Raw genomic sequence first — 23,182 nt, forward strand, 5'->3', positions numbered from 1 at the left:
TGCACAATGCCTTGTGGAAAAGGGCCTCATTTATGATTTTGTTTAGAAATCTTGTCATAAATTGTAACTAAAAATGTATATATATACACTCACCTAAAGGATTATTAGGAACACCATACTAATACTGTGTTTGACCCCCTTTCGCCTTCAGAACTGCCTTAATTCTATGTGGCATTGATTCAACAAGGTGCTGAAAGCATTCTTTAGAAATGTTGGCCCATATTGATAGGATAGCATCTTGCAGTTGATTGAGATTCGTGGGATGCACATCCAGGGCACGAAGCTCCCGTTCCACCACATCCCAAAGATGCTCTATTGGGTTGAGATCTGGTGACTGTGGGGGCCAGTTTAGTACAGTGAACTCATTGTCATGTTCAAGAAACCAATTTGAAATGATTCGACCTTTGTGACATGGTGCATTATCCTGCTGGAAGTAGCCATCAGAGGATGGGTACATGGTGGTCATAAAGGGATGGACATGGTCAGAAACAATGCTCAGGTAGGCCGTGGCATTTAAACGATGTCCAATTGGCACTAAGGGGCCTAAAGTGTGCCAAGAAAACATCCCCCACACCATTACACCACCACCACCAGCCTGCACAGTGGTAACAAGGCATGATGGATCCATGTTCTCATTCTGTTTACGCCAAATTCTGACTCTACCATCTGAATGTCTCAACAGAAATCGAGACTCATCAGACCAGGCAACATTTTTCCAGTCTTCAACTCCAATTTTGGTGAGCTTGTGCAAATTGTAGCCTCTTTTTCCTATTTGTAGTGGAGATGAGTGGTACCCGGTGGGGTCTTCTGCTGTTGTAGCCCATCCGCCTCAAGGTAGTACGTGTTGTGGCTTCACAAATGCTTTGCTGCATACCTCGGTTGTAACGAGTGGTTATTTCAGTCAAAGTTGCTCTTCTATCAGCTTGAATCAGTCGGCCCATTCTCCTCTGACCTCTAGCATCAACAAGGCATTTTCGCCCACAGGACTGCCGCATACTGGATGTTTTTCCCTTTTCACACCATTCTTTGTAAACCCTAGAAATGGTTGTGCGTGAAAATCCCAGTAACTGAGCAGATTGTGAAATACTCAGACCGGCCCGTCTGGCACCAACAACCATGCCACGCTCAAAATTGCTTAAATCACCTTTCTTTCCCATTCAGACATTCAGTTTGGAGTTCAGGAGATTGTCTTGACCAGGACCACACCCCTAAATGCATTGAAGCAACTGCCATGTGATTGGTTGGTTAGATAATTGCATTAATGAGAAATTGAACAGGTGTTCCTAATAATCCTTTAGGTGAGTGTATATATATATGAAAACATTAAAATGAATGAGAATAAATAAATACATAAATAAATAAATAAAACTAAAAGTGTCAGTGCATCCCCTGTGCAATGGTACGTGGGAAGCGGAATAGGCCACCTGGTTCTATTCGGCTGCCATCTTGTTCTTGCCCTTCTTCCTGTCTTTAGACTCTGTGGGGGTCGAGGGCTCTGCAGGCGCCGTCTCAGCAGAGGGCTCTGGCTCCAGGGGCAAAGATGGGGGCTTCTGCAGGCCTGTGACTGCACCGCCTGAATCACACACACGTGCACAAAGTCATACAGAGAATTAAAATAACTGAAATCTTAAACAGGCAGGCGTGTACTATCCTCAGCAGGGTTGGGGTAAAAAAATCTGTTCTCATTATATAACGAAAATGAAGTTTCAGTGACACCATCGCTCAGACGGAGGTGCCTCTGTAGATTTAGACGACAACACAATAAACCGTATGATGAAACAAATTAATAACTATTAACAATAACCAGATCGCTAAATCTGAATGGATGTTGTCCTAAAAATTGTGCGAAGCGTCTGTTAATACGTGCCATTTGACACTAATAGGACACTTAAAACTGATAACAAGAATATTGGCCATGAGGTAGTTATGTCATCATGGTGTCATTATGACCCATTAGTAGAAACATGAGACGCTTTTATAGGAAAATAAAAATTCATTAACGTGACGGATAGTATATTTTCAGATGTTGCTTTTTACATACTAACACATTTTTATAGTAGCACTGCCCATCTTGCAGTATAAGGGATAACATGCTGGTATTCCTGTATACCTGCTGATAGCTGTATGCTCTTGCTGTACCCAGCAGCAGAGGACATGGCCTGCCCTAATGCCTGGTTAGAGCCCAGGGGCTGCTGGGAGCTGGCTGGCTTGCTGGGGGCAGCCGCACGCTGCTTGGATTTGGAGTCCTTGGCTGGCTTTGTCCACACCAGGCTCTCTCCCACCTGCAGTGCTGCTCCCATCTTCTGAGCCATTTCTATAAGCTGGACACACAAGAAAGGCAACTATGCAGTGAGGATGGTGATGTCATGTTTGGGATGTAAAATTCCTTCAACCAATTGCTGTCAGGGCAACTCAGGAGGAGAATAGTTCCCTGCCTGTAGCATTAATGCTGACTGTGCTGCGAGAGTTACCTCAGGATCAAACTCAGTAACACTGCTGCTTTCCTTCAGCTTGTTCACTTTCTTCTCCATCTCCTGATACTGCTGCAAGGCCCCCTTCTTATCCCCTTGGTTGTAGAGCAGGATGGCAAAGTTCAGATTGACCAGTGGGTTGGATCTGTGGGGAGAAAGGGCAGTACGGAATCATTTTCAACTCATAACACATAATGATCATCTCCACCAATTCTCATCAACTGTATTCAAACAATGCTTTCACTATAGATTTGTTCTGGCTGCAGAAATACATGATTACTCTGGATGATTTCATTTGTCCATTTGAGCTTTTACAAATTATTTTAGAAATAAATTATTAATAAACATGTTTCATTAGTAAAAATATATTGGATCAAGTAAAAATATTTTTGCCTTAAGCACAGAAAAGTTATTTTTTTCAGCAAAAAAGGGTTGTGTTTATAGGACTGACTTACTGGTCCAAAGACACGGCTTGCTCATATGATCTCTTGGCATTCTCTATGTCTTCCAGATTAGTCAGGGCCACTAATGAAATAACAGAAATAAAAACAAATACAAATGCAAAGAGGCCCCAAAACACACATTTTCCCCGCCCCCCACATCTACAATGTCCTGAACACCACTCTTTCTGTCAACATCAGAGGATGCGTTACCAGCCAGCAGCATGTAGAGCTCGCCCATCTTCGGCTGGAGGTTGATGGCAGCACTGAGGAAGTGGAAGGCCGAGGCGTACTGCTGCATGGTGAGATGCACCAACCCCAGGTTATACAGAATTTTCCAGTCAAATGGAGCCAGGTAGTTGGCTCTTTTCAAACAACTGATAGCCTGAAATTGGAAAAGGGACAGAGGGTAGAGTTTGGAAATCTCAAAGCCAATTGATCTGTATATATTTGTTCCCTATTTCATTTTATTAAGTTAATCAAACAAAAAACATATTTGGTTGTACAATGAAAACACTAAGATATAGTGCCTACCATTAATTAATTGATAAAACAAGCTTAAGGCCTTTTGAAAAGGGTCTGACACAGGTGCCAAGTTCTGTCCGGCAGGCTACTTTGCTAGACTACATGCCTGATGGGGCAAGTGATAGTTTTACCTTAAATATGTGGTTTATTTCCAATGACCATTATTTGGCACTTGGCCATCCTCAGAAAGATTCCAAATGAACTACTGGTCCATTCGTGGGCAATCAAAAGACATCAAGCATGAGTTATGTGCTGACTTGGCCGCCCATGACCCTGTTCACCGCTTTTCCTTCCTTGGACCACTTTTGATAGGTACTGACCACTGCAGACCGGGAACACCCCACAAGAGCTGCAGTTTTGGAGATGCTCTGACCCAGTCATCTAGCCATCACAATTTGGCCCTTTGTCAAAGTCACTCAGATCCTTACACTTGCCCATTTTTCCTGCTTCTAACACATCAACTTTGAGGGCAAAATATTCACTTGCTGCCTGATATATTCCACCCACTGACAGGTGCCATGATAATGAGATTATCAGTGTTATTCACTTCACCTGTCAGTGGTCATAATGTTATGGCTGATCGGTGTATATCCCAATAGATTCCTTATAACCATGAATAACCTTCATGCGAAAAGGCAGGTATATTTTGTAGGGAGCAAGTTAAACTAAAGGCACCTGCCCAGCTAGGCAACCGCAATAAAAAAATTATGTCAGACCCTGCAGCCATAAATCCGACTTGAAATACAGTGCGTTTGTTCACAGTGCGAGTACTGTTTGGGTGTTCAGGACATCTCGCTGTGATGGGACTCTATATCAAGAAAGAACTAACTTGATTAAGATCTAGTCTAGCTTAATTATCCGTCTTATTAAAAATTGATTGGGGATAATGTGGAAAATGTGCTGTATACAGTATCTAATTACAATGCACAATCAGGTTTTGAATTTAATTATCACTGACACAGTTGTTCTTTTATTCTTTCCCTAATAACCAAGTTATATTTAGATTATCAATCCTGAGGGCCATCACTGACATGATCAGAAATGGAGAGATGAGAGCTTATTAAGGTAAAAAAAGTTCTTAAAAAGGCCTCCAATTACTTGGCTAATGACCTACTTTTCCCCCCAAGTGACCTGTGCAGCATATGGGTAATCTTCAGAAAAACAAGTGCCATTCTATTTCTAATTGAAAAAGGTGTGGACGTGGCACTGAGTGTACGATTAATAAGTACAATCACAAACATGTCATGAAGGGGACAATTTGGTTCTCAACCCTTCAGAAGTCCTTAATTCTCCATATGAACTCAATTACAATTGCCCCCATTTTCATAATGGCCTTGTCCAACCAGGCTCGAGCTCACTGTCATTTTGAGGAGTCATATTAATCCCGGGTCTGTGCTGGCCTCCTTTCAGACCTTTCCCTGCCCTTCAGGAAAACAATCCTCTTCCTCTGTGAATATTTCTTACCGCAACATACTTCTTTTTACCAAAGAAGCACATTCCTATGTTGTTCCAGAGAGGAGGACTCTCGGGCACGGCACAGGCGGCCACACGGTACTTGGTCATGGCCACATCGAAATCTCCGTGAGTCTGCATCATACTGCCTGCTGCCAGGATAGCCTGGAAACGAGGAAGTCACGCATTCAGTCATTGATGGAGAAGTGAGCATTGGGAATATGCAACAAGACCAAAATAGTTTGCATGTGACCCGAGCACGAGATATCCTTAAATATGTCTAAAGATGATTGATTCTACTTCGATGTTAGTTTTCTTAATTCTGTAGTTTCTTCATGTATATTAAAACAATCCTTAGCTATCCTACTCTGAAAAATGTTAACAGTCTACATTTAAGTAACTTCTTAGTTACATTCCACAAAAGGTGGATTTTAAGAAAACTGTATTGGGCCAACCCAGATCTAATGTATTAAAATGTGCAGCACAGGTACAGACATGAAAACATTAAAAGAAACTCCAAATGAATAGAAATCTTTAATGGGAAAAAATTAACTTCTTACCTTATAGTTGTTGGGGTCATAGGTAAGGGCATTACCAAGATGTTCAAATGCCTTTTGATAGATTCCGAGCTACAGAAAAATGTAATAATGAAATGGCAGTCTCATTTGAAAACACAGTTTTCAAATTTCTATATTCAACACTCAGGAAACAAGAAAGATGATTCAATTAATTAAAAATATGAATACAAAAATGAATAAAATCTAATTGTCCCTATTTCTCCTCAACTAAAAAGCAAGAATCAACATGGCATGATAGAACAGTGTTTGGAGCCTAAGATACAGTAGCTTTTAAAACAATATGCAAATAACAGAAATATTGATGGAAAGCCAGAGAAATGTCCCAGTAACACAGAAAGCTAAAATACATTTTTTAAATTTTATTTACGTTTACTGATGTTAATTCCCCTCTACTCTGAACAGAGCCTTCATTAAAAGTCTCCTGTAACTAAAATATTAAGCTTTAGATAATCCACCAATCATACTGTAGAATGTAAAAATGTTTTTCTGCATACACAATGTTTTTGTAATTCACATAGAATTGCTAGAATAATTTCAAAATTACAATATAAAACTGAACAGTGACCAATTTGGATACATTACCTATTAATAGCTATTAAATGGTATTAAGCTATGCACCCACTCTTACCTGCAGATATAGTAATCCAAGTGTTGTCAGTAGATCAGTGTTCTCGGGTGAAAATCTAAGTGGTAAAGAATACAACCAAAAACAGTTTTCATGTAAACGTAGTCTGTTAGACGCATCTACAAAATTTCACCTTGTTTTGTGTATTTTTAATAATGTTAAAAGGATGATTATGGTGGATACTGTATAAAGACAGAGATGTTAAAATTCACTATTGTTTATCTCATTAAAACAGACCATTGTGTCATTATTCTTTATTAATTCGTTTAAACAACAGGAGGCCGGTATTAATGAGCGGTGCTTGAAGCACACTGGCACATTTGCACTTTAAGTTATTTACCCAAATGCCCTAGAGAGCTGAAAGACGAGAAACAGTAAAGGAAAACACACATCAGCCGGAAAAATTGTGTTAAGAAAGTCTATTTGTTCATCAGCCATGTGTCCTTTTCAAAAGCATTCACCAGCAACGGTAATGATCGCTTATTCCACGCTATGAGGACATAACAAAATTGTTATTTTAAAATGATTGTATTGACCTCAGAGAGAACTGTCAAGATGCAAGTACATGCTTTTACATATAATTCATCTCTAGGAGGATGCAATGATCTTTAACTGTTATAATATGGTACACATTTGACATCTTAATGAATCTCCTCATAACATGCACATTTTTCCTTTGTACATTTCAGTTGAGTGGCTTGTATGTCATTATGTGAGTTATACATAAAAATAAAATAAAGCTTATTTGAAGAAAGGGCTCCAAAATGTTTCCTATTTTGGGAGTAAAGAAAGAATGTATTCAAACCCAATTTGATTAATTATAGCAATACCTAATTATGCATTAAAGCAAACACCTGCTGTTTTGAGTGTTGCAATGTACTAAAGACTGCAAAATATTTTGTAAATTTCATTCACTATAAGAAATACTCACTCAATTGCCTTTTTATAGACATCAATTGCCTTTTCAGTGTCTCCTTCCAGCAAGTGGATCTTTCCCAGCATCATAAATGTCAAATCATGTTTATTTAGCTGCAAAGCAGAATTCAACTGCTCATGAGCCTTTACAAAAGAAAAAATTGATAGATTTTGAAATCGTGTACAGTAATCCAATACATTTAAGATTCCAAAGACAGACATTCAAACATATGTTGTCCTCACAATTTGGAAAACCAGCAGAACTATTCATTTACCATGAAGTCTTATCACTTTTACATCCCATTAAAAACGATCATCTTGAATGTAAGACTTACATTTTTGAAGTCTTTCAGATACATGTAGCACACACCAAGGTTGTGGCTGATCTCCTGCAGAGGAATACAGGACAACTGTTTATGTATGGATTACAGATAAAGAGGGGAATATTGTCTCTAAAGACAATAAAACAAACAGATTACATCAACCAACCAATGAGAGTTAACCCTATCATATTTAATTCAAGCCAAGTTATAGCTATAATTAAATGTCCAGTTCAGAAATGTGCAACTCACTATAGCTTTAAAAAACAATCATGTTAAATAAGTCAAAATAAGTGATGACCAGTGTGCTCAGGTCCCGGTTCCCTTCAGATTTGATTTGAAAGCTGTGACCTGTGTGTCTCCAGGCTGCTGTAGACAGGACACTAAACTAGACAGAAACTACTACTGATCATAACCCTGGTACTCGAGCAAGCTCATCCTAAAAGCAGCGTGATTCTTACATGCTATGGTATCTGACACTTCAGTATGTAAAATTAGAATACATTCTTTTCCACACACAATGGGTGTGCGATTACCCCCCAGCGCTAACAGACCTATTATGGTCTCAGGTAGACAGCAGGTATCAGATCATTTAAGCAACCCCTGTTGCTGGGCAGCTGGTTCTCTAAATGTTTTACTACTTAATTCCCTAAAGTGTTACTAGTCCACCTGAAAGGGTAATGTATGCTTAAATGTAAGGGATTTCAGTAATTACTATAATTCAGTTAATCTTACCCAGTCCTTCTGATTGAGTTTAGCAGCTTCATTGTAAACTTCAATCGCAGCCTTGTGTTTTCCAAGTAGAAAACTGAACAAAATAAACATAATTTCATGTTATTGTAAAAAGGGGGCAAATAAAACAGTTTTCAAACACATAGAATGCGACAATCAGTGTTATAGAACAGAAAAACAAACATTATACTTGCAAACAGATTTATTTGTAATTTTATTTACAATGTGTAATGGCACTGAACTTATTTTATATGTGTAGACTAAATAACAAAGACATTTATGATAAGCATTCTCACTATCCAAAACAAAGCTTTCTAGTTGAAAAGGCTCATGTTGCTACTTAATACTACTTGGAAATAATAGGAAATGCCTGTGTGCGTCAGACTGCACACAAACCAAATTTACAGATGATTTTCGTAGCACATAAATGATCAAAAGCTCAGAGCACCATAGTGTACACACTCACAGAGATCGCGCTACTTGTTTCAGGTTGTCTGAGCTTCTCGGATTGAGGAGTGCACAGCTCTGAAACAGCTCCAGAGACTGCTGAATCTTCCCCTCGAGACGCAGTACTAAAGCTTTAAATAAAATATATATATTTTAAACAGAACAAGGACTTCAAATACTTAAAATACAAACTGATAAACTATTGTTGCTGTTGCCAAAAGCAGGAAAAAGTTGGGAAAAAGTTTACTTGAACTGGTGGATTTGTGAAACTTAAGAAAAAGGCTCTGTCATATTATTATTATTTAGTTATTGACAGATGTCCTTTTTCAGGGTGACTTACAGGTTACACAAGTATTATGAATGTGCAGCAATACAATTCAATACAAAATTCAAATTAAGCGTTAATAGAAAGTACAATTTAAGAACTGCAAAAGTGCAGAAGTACAGCTAAAAGAAAATACAAAGCGTACATCCTAGATCAAAGAGGTGACAAGTGCAGACATGATGCAATAAAGTCCTAGAAAATAACTGGGAGGGGCATAGGAGAAATCACAGTGATGTCACATTGTAATTGTTCTCAGATCCATTAATTTCTCTTCTTGTTATTCCAATCATATATCTTTCCATCTCTCTCCATGCTCCTTTGTGACATCTGCAGTTTCTGAATCATATTTGCATTTAGTGATCAGGTCTCACAGCAATAAGTGAGCACTGGTAGTATGCATTGATCAAATACTTTTCTGTTCAGGAAAGTGCATAGATTTCCTTTCAACAAAGTGCTGTTTCTTTCAAATGCACTGCATCTTATTTCCACCTTCTTCTGCTTTCTCCATCTGCACTGATTTGTTGTCCAAGGCAGACTTAACATTTTCAAGTATTCATTTGTCAACTTTTCATAGTTATTTTACATAAATAACAAAGTCTGTTAAACATGACTTTGGTTTTCCTCAAGTTCAAGTCCAGTTTTCGTGCTTTCATCTGTCAAGTACAAATTGTAAGCTGTATATATAAAAGCTTACCTTGTACATAAATTGCATATTCACACATTCCTTGTGTCTCCTGCAGCTGTTCTTTGATAATTGCCTATATTTAACAAAGAAAAGGACAATACGACAAATAAATCTTATTCAGCCTAGTTATTCATTCAGTTAGGCACTCAGGATTTCTTCAAGCCTACAGTTACAGTGAGGGAAAAAATTATTTGATCCCCTGCTGTTTTTGTACGTTTGCCCACTGACAAAGAAATGATCAGTCTATAATTTTAGTGGTAGGTGTATTTTAACAGTGAGAGACAGAATAACAACAAAAAAATCCAGAAAAACGCATTTCAAAAAAGTTATACATTGATTTGCATGTTAATGAGGGAAATAAGTATTTGACCTCAAAACCCTTGTTGGCAATCACAGAGGTCAGACGTTTCTTGGAGTTGACCACCAGGTTTGCACACATCTCAGGAGGGATTTTGTCCCACTCCTCTTTGCAGATCCTCTCCAAGTCGTTAAGGTTTCGAGGCTGACGTTTGGCAACTCGAAGCTTCAGCTCCCTCCACAGATTTTCTATGGGATTAAGGTCTGGAGACTGGCTAGGCCACTCCAGGACCTTAATGTGCTTCTTCTTGAGCCACTCCTTTGTTGCCTTGGCTGTGTGTTTTGGGTCATTGTCATGCTGGAATACCCATCCACGACCCATTTTCAATGCCCTGGCTGAGGGAAGGAGGTTCTCACCCAAGATTTGATGGTACATGGCCCCGTCCATCGTCCCTTTGATGCGGTGCAGTTGTCCTGTCCCGTTACCAGAAAAACACCCCCAAAGCATTATGTTTACACCTCCATGTTTGATGGTGGGGATGGTGTTCTTGGGGTCATTCCTCCTCCTCCAAACACGGCGAGTTGAGTTGATGCCAAAGAGCTCGATTTTGGTCTCATCTGACCACAACACTTTCACCCAGTTCTCCTCTGAATCATTCAGATGTTCATTGGCAAACTTCAGACGGGCCTGTACATGTGCTTTCTAGAGCAGGGGGGCCTTGCGGGCGCTGCAGGATTTCAGTCCTTCACGGCGTAGTGTGTTACCAATTGTTTTCTTGGTGACTATGGTCCCAGCTGCCTTGAGATCATTAACAAGATCCTCCCGTGTAGTTCTGGGCTGATTCCTCACCGTTCTCATGATCATTGAAACTCCACGAGGTGAGATCTTGCATGGAGCCCCAGACCGAGGGAGACTGACAGTTATTTTGTGTTTCTTCCATTTGCGAATAATCGCACCAACTGTTTTCACCTTCTCACCAAGCTGCTTGGCGATGGTCTTGTAGCCCATTCCAGCCTTGTGTAGGTCTACAATCTTGTCCCTGACATCCTTGGACAGCTCTTTGGTCTTGGCCATGGTGGAGAGTTTGGAATCTGATTGATTGATTGCTTCTGTGGACAGGTAACGAGCTGAGATTAGGAGCACTCCCTTTAAGAGAAATCTTGCTGATTGATAGGGGATCAAATACTTTTTTCCCTCACTGTACATCCTTTCAACAGTTAAAACTGAGCAGCCTGGCAGTTCATTGGTAGTCAAATATATTAAAAAGTGTTTTTTTTTTTTTATCAAAATAATAGATGAAAGACAAAACCTGGGCACTCAGTAGAATATATTTTTATGCAGGCAGCTGGGAGGACTGAATTCATGAATAATAAATCTAAGAACGGAAACTGGAAAATGTCAGATATAATACTGTATGACCTATCGATTAGGCTTCTGCTCTCCATGTGCTTGAGTGCCACCTGTGGAGGGTTTCACACCGTGCTGATCGTGCCTTGCGAATGTGGGTTTAGGGCAGATTGCCTGCATTCTGTAAGCCAGTGAAACTGCGCACGCTGGCAATCATGAAGGTTGTGGACAGAATATTACAGGTGCTCTTTTTCCAGCTTTTATATGGATAGTCTACACAAGGAAGGGAAACTTAATGAATAATGTATTAGGGATATTCAAATGTGTATGCATGCAGATGTTTTTATTAACATTATCTGTGTTGATTAGATATTTAGATATATAAACTCCCTTGTCATCTGTATTTCATTCTAGTGTCATAGTCTTGAGCATTTATCCTTAGTCCTTCCCCACTATTTCTGCACAAATTATTTTTGTTAACATTCCAGCAAATAATTAATTAATAAAAGAATATATATATATATATATATATAATATATATATAATATATATATATATATATATATATATATATATATATATATATGAAACACCTTTTCTGTATTTCTCAGTTTTAAGTAGGCAGAATAACAGCATGTCGCATTTAATACACATGATAGGGTACGCAACAGGTGCCCAATAAATCAGTTTTCTTTTCCACACAGTTTGAAATGTATACATGATTCAAAACAGCAGGGTGTGGAAATGTAAAGTTACTTGCCATGAATATCATATTGAGATTAATATGCATTGGCAGTAAACTGACTGTAGTGTCTTATGCTACAGTTGTGGAAACATATCCTGGTCTGCAGTTAAATAAAAACATAACAACTACTCCAGGCCTAAAATTGGTGGTAGGTTTCTGGACTGTGACTGCTTTTTAACAAAACTTTAACCTTGAACTATTTTATATAATTTTCCTTTGCATTTTTAAAAATATGTTCATACTGATTAAATTGGATGTTTATATGATACTGTTCAGATTTTATACATATACATATAATACATAATGCATTACATACACATTAAATATACAAGATATCCAATTTTCAAATACAACTGCCATTTGGCCAGGTTTGGATGGATAATGGAGCTGATCTAGTAGAAGTAAATCATGATCAATTCTGAATCATTAAAAAGCAACAGCTTAAAAGTGAGCTGTGTGTATTTTAAGGGTTAACAGAATTTCAGAACATCACTTACAACCTACTTTTACTTTCTTAAGTGGAATATGCACATGATGTATATAACAACATTCAAAAGACCGTTCAGAATCATTTAGGGAAACAACTCGCAACATGTGCTTGCGTCACCCTCCAGATAGCATGCAAACTACAAAATGCAGTCAGTGGATTTCACAAACCAAAGGGGAACAATAAGCAAGTCTTCTTCCCTGCAGTGAACCGCTTAACATCTGCATTCGAGTGGAGAAGCTTTGTATATCAGAGAAACAGTTGCTGGGGTTTGCAGGCAGTGCACAGAATGGCATCAGAGAAGAAGAAGAGAGGGGAGAAAAATAAACAGCTTGATTCCTACCTTGCAGGTTTCATAATCTTTCCGGATGTAGTGGAGATGGATCAGCCAGTTCCTCCGTTCCAGAATGGGAAGCTCTGGAGCTGAGTGGAAAACATTAGCAGAACACACACGGCACTCAGAGATGATACGGCACAGAACTTTCTCCCTGCGCGCCATGCCACACTAAGGGTGACCAAGGGAGGGTTCTCTAGAGCCAGCCCTGTCCATAAAAGGCTATTCCTGACTCCTACTTGACCGCTGTCTTTATTTGAACAGACCTCTCACAGTAGAAGAATGAAGGGGACACCTGTCACCTGTATATGTGTATGTCCTGTTGTGTTTCTTCTTTTTTCTCCCTTTCTACAAATTTAACATTAAACCCTGCTTCACGTGATATTGAATCATGCTCACTCACTCCCACCCTCTCACCCATGGGAAGCTCACACACTGATATAACATATTCAGTAGTGAAAACTGGAATAGAATACAAAACTCTTTTTAATTCCTTTTGGAGGGGGCCTAGACTGCATGGTTATTGCGGAGCTCCGGAAAGCTTTAATGACTAATTGTGATAATAAAAAAAAGGGGCAATGCATGACTGCCCATATACAGAAGAATTATACCATATAACTGACAATCAATGGCAACTTAGCAACGGCAAGCATTAAAAGCATTTTCTGTATATTAAAAGAGAGATAAGAGCTTCAAAAAACCCTGGAGTGAAATATAAAAACAGATTAGATTTGATGCCTTAAAAAAAAGATTGTTTATTTTGTAATCTGCTTATACTAACAAGTGTTTTGTTAATTTCACTTATTTTTCTTCTTTCCTTCTTCTCTGAAAGATATTTTAAGTCTTTCTTTTACTGGTGTTTTTTTTTGTTTACAATTAAATTATTATAGATCTTGTTAGTACTCAATGTTCTCAGCTAAATCTCAACAGGGTTCAGAATATACAACAATAAAACACTAGAACTGTACATTAATGAGTGGGTACTTGTTTTGTTTAATTAATGTATTTGAATAATCTCTCTAAGAGCCTCATAGAAAACACATGTAAGACAACAGTGTAAAGATTAATGAGCACTTACAGAAAACGGCTTCTAAAATAAAATAAATATGTATGCACAGGTAACCATTAAAAAGTCATCAGTGTACATAAAATCACACTGAAGTTTACTTCTGTAACCATGATTTGATTGATGAAAAAACTAGGAAGTCTATACATTTTTGACTTTGTAGGCCAATATACACAATACATCAAATAATAATAAAAAAAACATGTTAGTACTGTGCATAAATCAGTACATACCTAGTCAGGTGTATAAATTCACTTAAGGACAATCTAACAAATCTAGCATCCAGTGATTTTCCTGTTTCCACTAATGAGCACATGGTATACTGCTATTGTGCTCCTTGTAGCCACTTCAAAATTAACTCTAATTCTTGTCATCACCCCAGTTTTGGTCAAAACCTGTTTCGAACTGCAGGACTGTTGACAATACTAGACCTGTTCACTGTATTTATTTGTGCTGGCAGCTCTGTGGAGTCTGCAGTAGACAGCCTTTCTGTTGCCAAGGTAACAGGAAGCCCCCAGCGTCCAGTAAACCGATGCAGTGTTTGTAAAACAGAGCAAAGTGAATGACAGGAGCTGGAGACAGGAAGAGGGAGAGACAGCATGAAGAAAATAGGGAGCACTGGCAGCAGGAGAGGAAGAGAGGGGAGGAAACAGGCAGAGCAGCAGTCCCAAAGAGAAGAAAATATGTATAAGGCACAAGGTTTTCAAACTTAACTCCTTTATAATAAGCATTTGCTCTGATTAAATGATTGTGGGCTATTAGCATACTAAATTATGGAAAGCATTATTTAAATTGAAATGTCATGGTCAAAAATAAATAGGCTTCTTCCCAGTACTAAACCACTGATTAAAAACAAACAAACACAAAACTGGAATTATGTGTGAATAAATATAAATTTTGAAGTGCTTCTGATTATCCCTGCTAACATTTTTGCCAACTTAACTATATTTAAATAGGTTTTCATGCAGAAATTCAGAATAAGCCTACACAGTTGTACTGTCTACCTGATTTTTAATCAAGCTCTCCCACAAACTGGTGTCTTATCTGTCCAAGATATGACAGCGGCAACGAACGAGTATTAGAAGTCTACTGCAGAGTGCAGACGAGTGGGTGACATGCAGTGTGCCATTCACAATATATCAGACTGTGCCATTCTTTAGCCATTACCAGCTGTGCAAACCTGGGGTGATGACAAGAGTTAGACATTTTAATTTTGATTGTCAGGATTTCAATAAGGGGGCCTTTGCAAGTTTGAAAGCACTCTCATTCTTGGGTTTTAATAGGACTGTAATAATATGGAAAATGACAGACATTGACTATATGCATACAAGAAGAAAGAAAGGTTTACTGAAGAATAAAACATTCAGTTCTTAAAGTTAAAAGATGTTCGGAAAATGCATGCCATTCTGTCGGTGCAGTAAAAGCACTGATTAAAAAAAAAAAAAAAAAAAAAAGTAACCAATTGCATCACCTTCACAGCCTCCCCGCATGACGATGCTTAGCCTGCAAATGTAAATAAGGTATTTGGCTTAAATACAATGCCCCAAATGCAGACTGCTATAAATGCTCCTGGGTTTTCTATAGCACGGATGAGATAATGAAGACGACAGGATGTTCTGCTTCCTATCATTTTCAAATTTTACAAAGTTGATCTCCCCCCCCCCCATCTTAAAGGATAATGGCTATGAATCTGTGAGCTGCAGCTCCTGCTGAGTCACAGCACTGATTCCACACAGCGGGGGGGGGGGAGGCACAGAGTCTTTGTTCCACACCCAGTGTGCAGCTGAACAAAGACATTGCACTAATTATGAAGTGTGGACTTGCACAGTACCGGGCTGCTATTTATCACATCAGATTTACTGTTCTATTTATGGATGTTTTTTTCTATTCTGAAGCTTTAATCCTCTTCCCTGTTGTTGGGGCTCTGTAAATATACCTCTCTCATAGTGACACCCACTGGAACATAGTGGGATTGTGGCTCTGTCAGAATCTCTTCTCCAGCATGTCCCAACCTGTACACCATCAGGCAAAATCAGGAGGGCCTTGGAATTTAGAGTTGAGAAAAATAAAATAATAAACCAATAAGAATTAATTAATTTCCTGTCAAAACTAAACAAAGATTGGTAACAAAATATTAAGTTAGAAGTTAAGTAGATGTGCCTTAATGTATTACATAAATAAATTAGACTGTCACTAAATACGGGGTCAAAAGATAATTGCCTAAATGCCTAAATAAAAATCTGAATCTTTATTGTTTATTTAATCATGTGTTCTGGGGACTCCAACCACTTCCCCAATGTAACCCTAATTTGATCATTAATTCGATTTTAAATGCATAATTTAGCTATATTACAATATAATTGACCTAACTATTAATAGCAGACCATTCATATCTTCATCTGTATAGCCAATTTAGGCTCAGTTTGGTCAAGTATTCTAATTTCAAATCTTATTTTGTGTTTTTTTTTTTTAAACACTCAAATCCTTAGTTAATATAGACATGGCAATTAATTACCCTAACACCTACATATCTTTCACAATCTTTACTCTGAACCATCATACTGCATCACAGAATTGACAGTAGCTCCATCACACTGAAAGGAAGTTTGTTTTCAAAGTTTATAATGAAGTGGGTGGGTGAACTGCACTAAATGGGCAAACACTTTAAGGGGTTTAATCTGATAGTCCCTGCAAATAAAAGCCATTTAAGAAAATGTAATTTCCAATGCATAGCGTAATTACCTTTCTGTTGCAGAGAAGCTCATTTTAATAACAATTGAGGAGCATAAGCTGTAAATTATGTGTTTTGTAGTTTTGAGCGATTTCACGCTCTTATAAGTCTCCACATCTGATTCCACTGGGGAAAAGTGAAGCTACTGAGAAATTAAACTTACCCAAGGAACTGTAATAAAAAATAGACCTCTTCTTCTGGGCAGAGTTTCAATTGTTCAAGAACTAGGTTACAGGTTTTTGCTCGTCGAAACAGCTGGCAATTACAGGATAGAACTAGTTTACAAAAATGCAGATGTTATTCTACATGCAAATCAAAACCTATGTTTTGATTTCAGTCTTTGTCTGAGTCTTCCATATCACATCCTCAGGAATAATTGTAATAATGCAGCTTTCACAGCTCCTATATGTGATCACAATGCAAACATTTACTCAGCTGTCTGCTTTTTCATTCTAGATTGAATCAGTCTCCAACAACATGCATGTTTACATTTCCCTTGTACAGTGGAACACTAACACTATTTCAATATATAAGCCCTTTCGCTTCTGATGTTGAATCAATTCTCAACCAAAGAATCCATTCTGGCATTTAATTATCTTCAAATACAAATACCATAGACCTAATTTCACATCACAAGCATCAAATCTTTCATTCTTGGCTATTATCTACTTTATGTCCTCAGTGTAACTGTATTGTTATCCTTCACCTACTTCTTGAACTTCTCATATCCTAACGTAGATCAGATGATGCTTTATTGAACAAATAAGGGGGGCATTATTTATAATTGTAGATTTTTCTTTTTCTGTTTCATAGAAACCTCAGCCTACCACCATGAAGAATGTTCTTTAAATTATTTATCAGCATGATTTAGTTCCAATTTTCAAAAGGTGTCTAGGCTCTTTATTGATTTTGCTTGAAATGTATCAGGGCACCTGCCTTCAGGTATCTCCCTCCTGAGTTATTGAAATAACTACATACATTACTATTAATTTCTACATACACACAGAATTGTGTAAAGGGTCTGTCTTTTGTTCCATGTATAAAGGCACCATTTTTAAAAGGATCATGGGACTCAAACCAATCCACATTAGTTGAAGACAGTTAAAGAAACTGACATGGCATTCACGGGTTTTCAGGAAAAGAAAATAAAAATTATATATATATATATATATAAAATGAAACTGTCAAATGTTAACTCTCTCTGCTGTAATAGCAAGAGTGCCATCTGCAGGAAGTTGTAATATGTTTCAAATTAAAATCTCTATAGACCTCTATCAACCCAGGGCTAATGCAATGAAATAGAGCAGTGTAATCACCAAATCCAGCCAAAAACACCAAACCTGCTCAGAGCAGAGCAATGAAGCCATCCTGAACTGCAAAGCATGCTATTGTATAACAGCACTGCATAGCCCAGTTTCTTTTGTGTACTGTATCAGTTAATACTTCAGTGTTGTACCATTTAGGCAACATGTTACTCTGTCACTGTTTCATGGTGTCGATGGAAATGGAAATGAGTCCACTGTGGTGAACAGTTCAGGAAAAACAGAACCACAGGGGATATATCTGCTTCCCTTGGCAAAGGAGTTATGGGAAAACCTCTCTTTATTTAAATAAACTTAAGAGATCAATAAAATAAAGCAAACAAGATACTAACTTATGCTGTCAGAATCCCCTTAGTAAACAGTGTCAAGCCTTAAAAACTGGAAAATAGGGTACATTGTTTCATAAAAAACAAACCTTTTTTGGGACGGGGCTTCTTGTTTTCTGTGGCCACCGGAAGCTGAAGATCCTGAAAAAAATACACTTATTTAAACACAAAAACTAGGAACAATAAACCATAATGACCTCACACAGTTCTGTTTTATAGATTATTATTGTCCGTGTGAAAACCACCACACATCTCACACCTCCTAGTTCCTATTGGCACAGGCCTAATATAAAGCCTTTTGACCAGATTATAGGGCAGGCTGGGAGAGGATTAGAAAACCCTTCTCTCAAAGTTTACTTCACTGTAAAATCAAGATAACCAGACCAAACGAGTCTGTGAGGAAGTGAAGACATTCGCAATGTGTACAATCCCTCACATCAATTGCACATAATGTGATAACCAATTGAAGGAGGCTGCTATTCTAGGTCTGTCAGTCTGTAATGAAGCCAAGATTTATTCAAACATGCACATATATGCTGGGAGCAGAAATATCAAAATGGATCAAACTTTTGGAACTGAAAAAGCCTTAATACTTTAATACCACAACAAATATCATCTTTCAGCAACTACTTTCAAGAGAGATGTATGACTCTTGCAAAAACACAAGAATAAGGAGAAACCGCAGAATATTCGTCTCACATATAAAATTGATCAGTGTTCTTGGCTATACATTTTCAGCCGAGGCCTGGGTTGCAGTGTAATGCTTATAACTACCAACTAGCTACAGCTGAGATCCTGGTGATAAACATGCTGTTTTAACGCCCCCGCCAGTACATTTGTGTTCAATATCGGGGGTTTAATGTGTTTTTTTAAGACGCAAAAGCTCTTGGTCTTGTCTCGTGTATCTACTTATGAATTATATATCAATCGGGATTAAACACATGCAAAACAATGCTCGATGGTCTGCACACGAATACTTCAACGTTTTCGAAATACTTATTTTGATTTATTGTTATTATCTCACCGTCTGGGGTTTTTCCTCCGCCATTTTCATTTCACTGAGCCCCAGGAAGTTGTCCGTTTCCAAGGTTACAGTACCACAGGAAGTGCACCTTGACGTCACATCCGGCACAAAGCAGCGTGCAACATTTACACTCCTCTGTCACTGTACATTCAATCATTCATTATATACAAAGGCATACACGTCAATAAAACGAGCATTGTACAGCTATTGATGCACATATGTAGTACTGCTCCTTTCACACAAAACTGTTCCAGGTTTGATTTGGCTATAATTATAACCTCTTAGGTTACAAATAACCCAACATTTTGTATTTTAAAAATGTTTTAGTTGTCAATCTTCACGTTTTGACAAATGCATGCCAAGAAAAGTAAGGTCTGCCATCTGGCGGTTAAAGCCCAAAGTGCAAGAGAAAAGGAATACTGATGTCCACCTGACTTGAAATGTTATGCTTGAATATTTTAGTGTCACAAATACTTATGCATTAAAACAAACAAACAAAATATCTTATCAAAGAATCTATGCCGAATGTGATAACGCTAGTGTTTTAATTGTATACTTGGCATTCTCTATATTAGCATTATACCATCAGTCAACTATAAGTTATTTAAATGTGAGTTTTAAAGGAAACAACCTTGTGTCAGTTATTATTTAGAAAAATATGTAACGGCTTAAGCTGCTATTTTCAGGTTAAAATGTAACTCCAGTCCTTTGGGAGAAACCGACTAAATTAAATGGAAAAAAACACTGTAAATCATCTGAAGTTTAAATTTGTTAAACATTAATGTAGTGCAAGTGAAACACACAAAGTCAAGCTCTGTGTAGAGGAAAATATAAAAAAAAAATCCTTCAAGAAGATCTTTACAACAAAGCATTGTCTTTTATTTGAGAAAAAAATTGTTATTTCTGAGCCATTAAATTTACAGTTGTACACATAAATGAGACCAAAAAAAATACACTAGTATTAAAACACATTTTTTAATAACCCATTTACAACTATCAGAGCTATCATCCTCACCCCCACTAATTGTTGATTGTTAAACATCTGTAAAAATACACAGATCTTTCTGCACAAAATTGTCCTACAATTAAAAGACTACATGCACAGACTAACACCTAACTGCAACAGGGTGATTGCAATGTTCTTATTGTCACAGCAGTGGACCATGGACAAGGTAATTTGATTCATTCATTTATTGTCCAAACATACAATAAAAGGGGCTTTAATTAAAGTAAAATGGAGGCTTATGAGCAAGGACTCAATAACATGCAACTGTCAAATTTCATGACATGGAGAATAAACCATGGATGTTTTTCAGTAGTATAACACCCATGCAGAGAGATGTGGGATGATTTGATGGACATGAAATAGTTATTAAATAGGCTGTCCTAAAAAAAATAATCCCACAAATCACATAAAGCTTTAGGGGTTTGTTTGCAGTGCTTTACGCTTTTGTGCAAAAGTTGTGTGTGTGTGTGTGTTTATCTGTTTAGGGTGCTCAAAAAGAGATGAGGGCTGAACCATCGATGCTGTGATTTTGTTTAATGAAAAAAAAAATTATAACCTTTGATGAGAACAATGCAATTGACCCTGGAGCTTTACTTTAAGTCATCGGTTACTACATTTGTTTTCTTTAGCTTTTCATTACCTTTACTACAAGAATCAAAAGTATGGTATGTTCATATATATATATATAAAAAAAAAAAAGTTCAAAAAAGTTTGAACGTCACAGCCGGTGTTGAGTCACTATCATTTCTCCATTTTGAAGTATTGTACCCTTTTTAATTGTTTCGGTTCTGCGGGTATAAAAGTAAATATCAATCTTAATTTACAACTAATCATACATTTTTAAGAGATGGATGAAGCCTAAACATCTTCAATGATCAAACACTAGATTATCCCTTCTAGATCTTATTGACAAGATCCTAAAACTGATATGAAAACCGTGAATAGAGCTCAGTCACTGTCATCATCACAAAGAAGGTATGGAAGAAAATACACGTGCCGAGATACTCATTTAATAATTTAGGATTGTTATGAACATCTACAATATAAACCTTGCAAGAGAATAAATAAATAAAGCATAACTTTTATAAAACTTACAAGGAGACTGTATCATCTCTAAGTAGATGAGGGAAAGAGGATGCATGCTGAAAACTATGGGTATTCCTTGCCATATCTGCCCAGAGTAGTGGTGTGCTGACTAGAGCTTCCAAAATCCCATTTTGTCCCCATAAGAGACTGGAAATATTCTAACAAAAGATAAGCAGTGAGTCAAAACATTCAACAAATTGGTTTTGCTGTGTAATGGAAAGGCCTTCGATTTTAATGTTCTCTCTTCTATATTATCATGAGAATTATTGTACATTTCATTTTCTTCCCTACAGATCTAACCTGTGGGCTCTAAGTAAATGGGAAATCTCTGTCTGAGCAGCTACACTGAATGAATTGTGAACAATGCTCATCACCAACTTTGGACTCAATCTGAAAACCTTCAAACCCCTTAACAAAATACTTTTGGTCAAAACTGTGAAAACACATTTGAGCAAGAGGAAAAGCAACATAAAACCAAAGAGGAAAAAGAAAATATCTTCAACCAGGTGTCAGATTTTGCGGAGCATGTCAAAATGATCAACTCCTCGTCTAACCCCAAATAACAGCAATAACAGTCATAATAACAATATACAAAGGAATAGTGACTAACAAAAATAAAGCTAAACCAGAGCATGTTTGCGCACTTATCTTTGTCAAAATACCAAGACCCTAACTAGAGGAAAAAACATTGGAAATAAAAACTTGCCAACATGTTGTCATAATGATGGGAGATGTCAAAACAGTTTACATTTCTCAGGCTAACCTTGACTCCGCAAAAACTTACGATCATAAGTTAGAGGAAGCATAAGTAATACAAAATGTATCGCCCTGCCTGAAAATATATTCAGCCTTACATTACAAAAAATATAGAATGTATGTATTAATGGATTTTAAATGTACTTCCCTATTTTACATTAAACTGTAGATATCCTAAATTCACATCCTTCTCAACCTTTCCTAATCACCTACTACTGGTAAATGCTGCTGATTCATGAGTGGAAAGCTATCAAGGCTTAAACAGCAATAAGAAATAAGTTGGTTTCAGCAATTCATATATTTTAAATGTCATTCAAAGAACATGAAGTGTGGACTAAGGGAGAGCCTGACAATACAAACTGCAATAGGTCTCCCAATATGATACATCTATGCTAGCAAGTAAATCATGTTAAAATAAAAACCTGGAGAGAAAAAAAAAAAAAAAGCTTAAAAGTACCTTTAACCATAAATGTTTATTAGGCTTTAATCTTTACTGTGGGTCTTCACATCACCTCAATACCAAACGTTGTGCTTTGTTGAATGAAATGTATACAAACTTCTTTTCTTCCATTTCACAATATATTTGTTAGTCATTTTGTCAAATTTTTACACCAACCTGTACAACTGCAGAAGCATTAAAAGCAAATACTCCTTAAATCACTAGGCCCTGGTTTTCATCTGAATGGATTACAAGTGCACTCTATCCATCGAGGAAAACATTTCATATGTCTCAATTTTAATAGAAAGTGAAGAAGGCAGATTTAGGTTGCCGACTAAATGGGTCTGTCTTGCTGAGCCTGCAAGCAAGATCACAGGTTCACTAGGTAGGATTGCACTGCAACATTAATACATTCACTTTATACTCATGAAAAATCTACAATCTACAAATCTACAATCTCAGATCATTTTTTTTCTTGCTTTCCTAAATAGAAGATTGTGCCATCCTTGCTACAATATCACCAAATTTCACCAATAGGCATGTCTATAATAAAAACTATCTAATTAAAAACAAGCTCCTTCATTGCAAAAAAGGGACAAGCTTTAAAACTGTGGATACAAAAGAAATTCATGCCAGAATTAAGTTAAATCCTCGATTACACCCAAAGAAACTCAATGTGAATCATTCCGATGTCGAACAA

At 37.4% G+C, this 23,182-nt stretch overlaps 2 protein-coding genes across 3 annotated transcripts in view; both read right to left on the reverse strand.

The window, feature by feature from the left end:
• Positions 1 to 1,042: 1,042 nt before the first annotated feature.
• Positions 1,043 to 19,258, reverse strand: bbs4 (Bardet-Biedl syndrome 4). 2 transcript variants are annotated; one of them, XM_066701761.1, is made up of 16 exons: positions 19,196 to 19,258; positions 18,261 to 18,312; positions 12,736 to 12,815; positions 9,525 to 9,588; positions 8,525 to 8,636; positions 8,062 to 8,134; positions 7,342 to 7,395; positions 7,023 to 7,120; positions 6,095 to 6,149; positions 5,449 to 5,517; positions 4,901 to 5,053; positions 3,125 to 3,296; positions 2,927 to 2,996; positions 2,472 to 2,616; positions 2,111 to 2,321; positions 1,043 to 1,573 (listed from the first exon to the last, which is right to left on the reverse strand). In XM_066701761.1, exons 1-16 carry the CDS (start codon positions 19,223 to 19,225, stop codon positions 1,431 to 1,433), a joined length of 1,581 nt encoding a protein of 526 aa, XP_066557858.1. In that variant the 5' UTR covers positions 19,226 to 19,258; the 3' UTR covers positions 1,043 to 1,430. The 2 variants fall into 2 exon arrangements, with proteins under 2 accessions (XP_066557858.1, XP_066557857.1); XM_066701760.1 differs by having other exon boundaries at positions 1,045 to 1,573; positions 7,023 to 7,150.
• Positions 19,259 to 20,052: 794 nt separating this feature from the next.
• Positions 20,053 to 23,182, reverse strand: part of scamp2 (secretory carrier membrane protein 2) — a 14,201-nt gene continuing 11,071 nt past the window's right edge. The window contains exon 9 of the mRNA XM_066701765.1: positions 20,053 to 23,182. This exon is cut by the window's right edge and continues 1,437 nt beyond it. The gene's annotated coding sequence lies outside the window, so the exon portion shown is untranslated.

This window comes from Amia ocellicauda, chromosome 4 (genome assembly GCF_036373705.1).
Source record: "Amia ocellicauda isolate fAmiCal2 chromosome 4, fAmiCal2.hap1, whole genome shotgun sequence".
Taxonomy (NCBI): domain Eukaryota; kingdom Metazoa; phylum Chordata; class Actinopteri; order Amiiformes; family Amiidae; genus Amia; species Amia ocellicauda.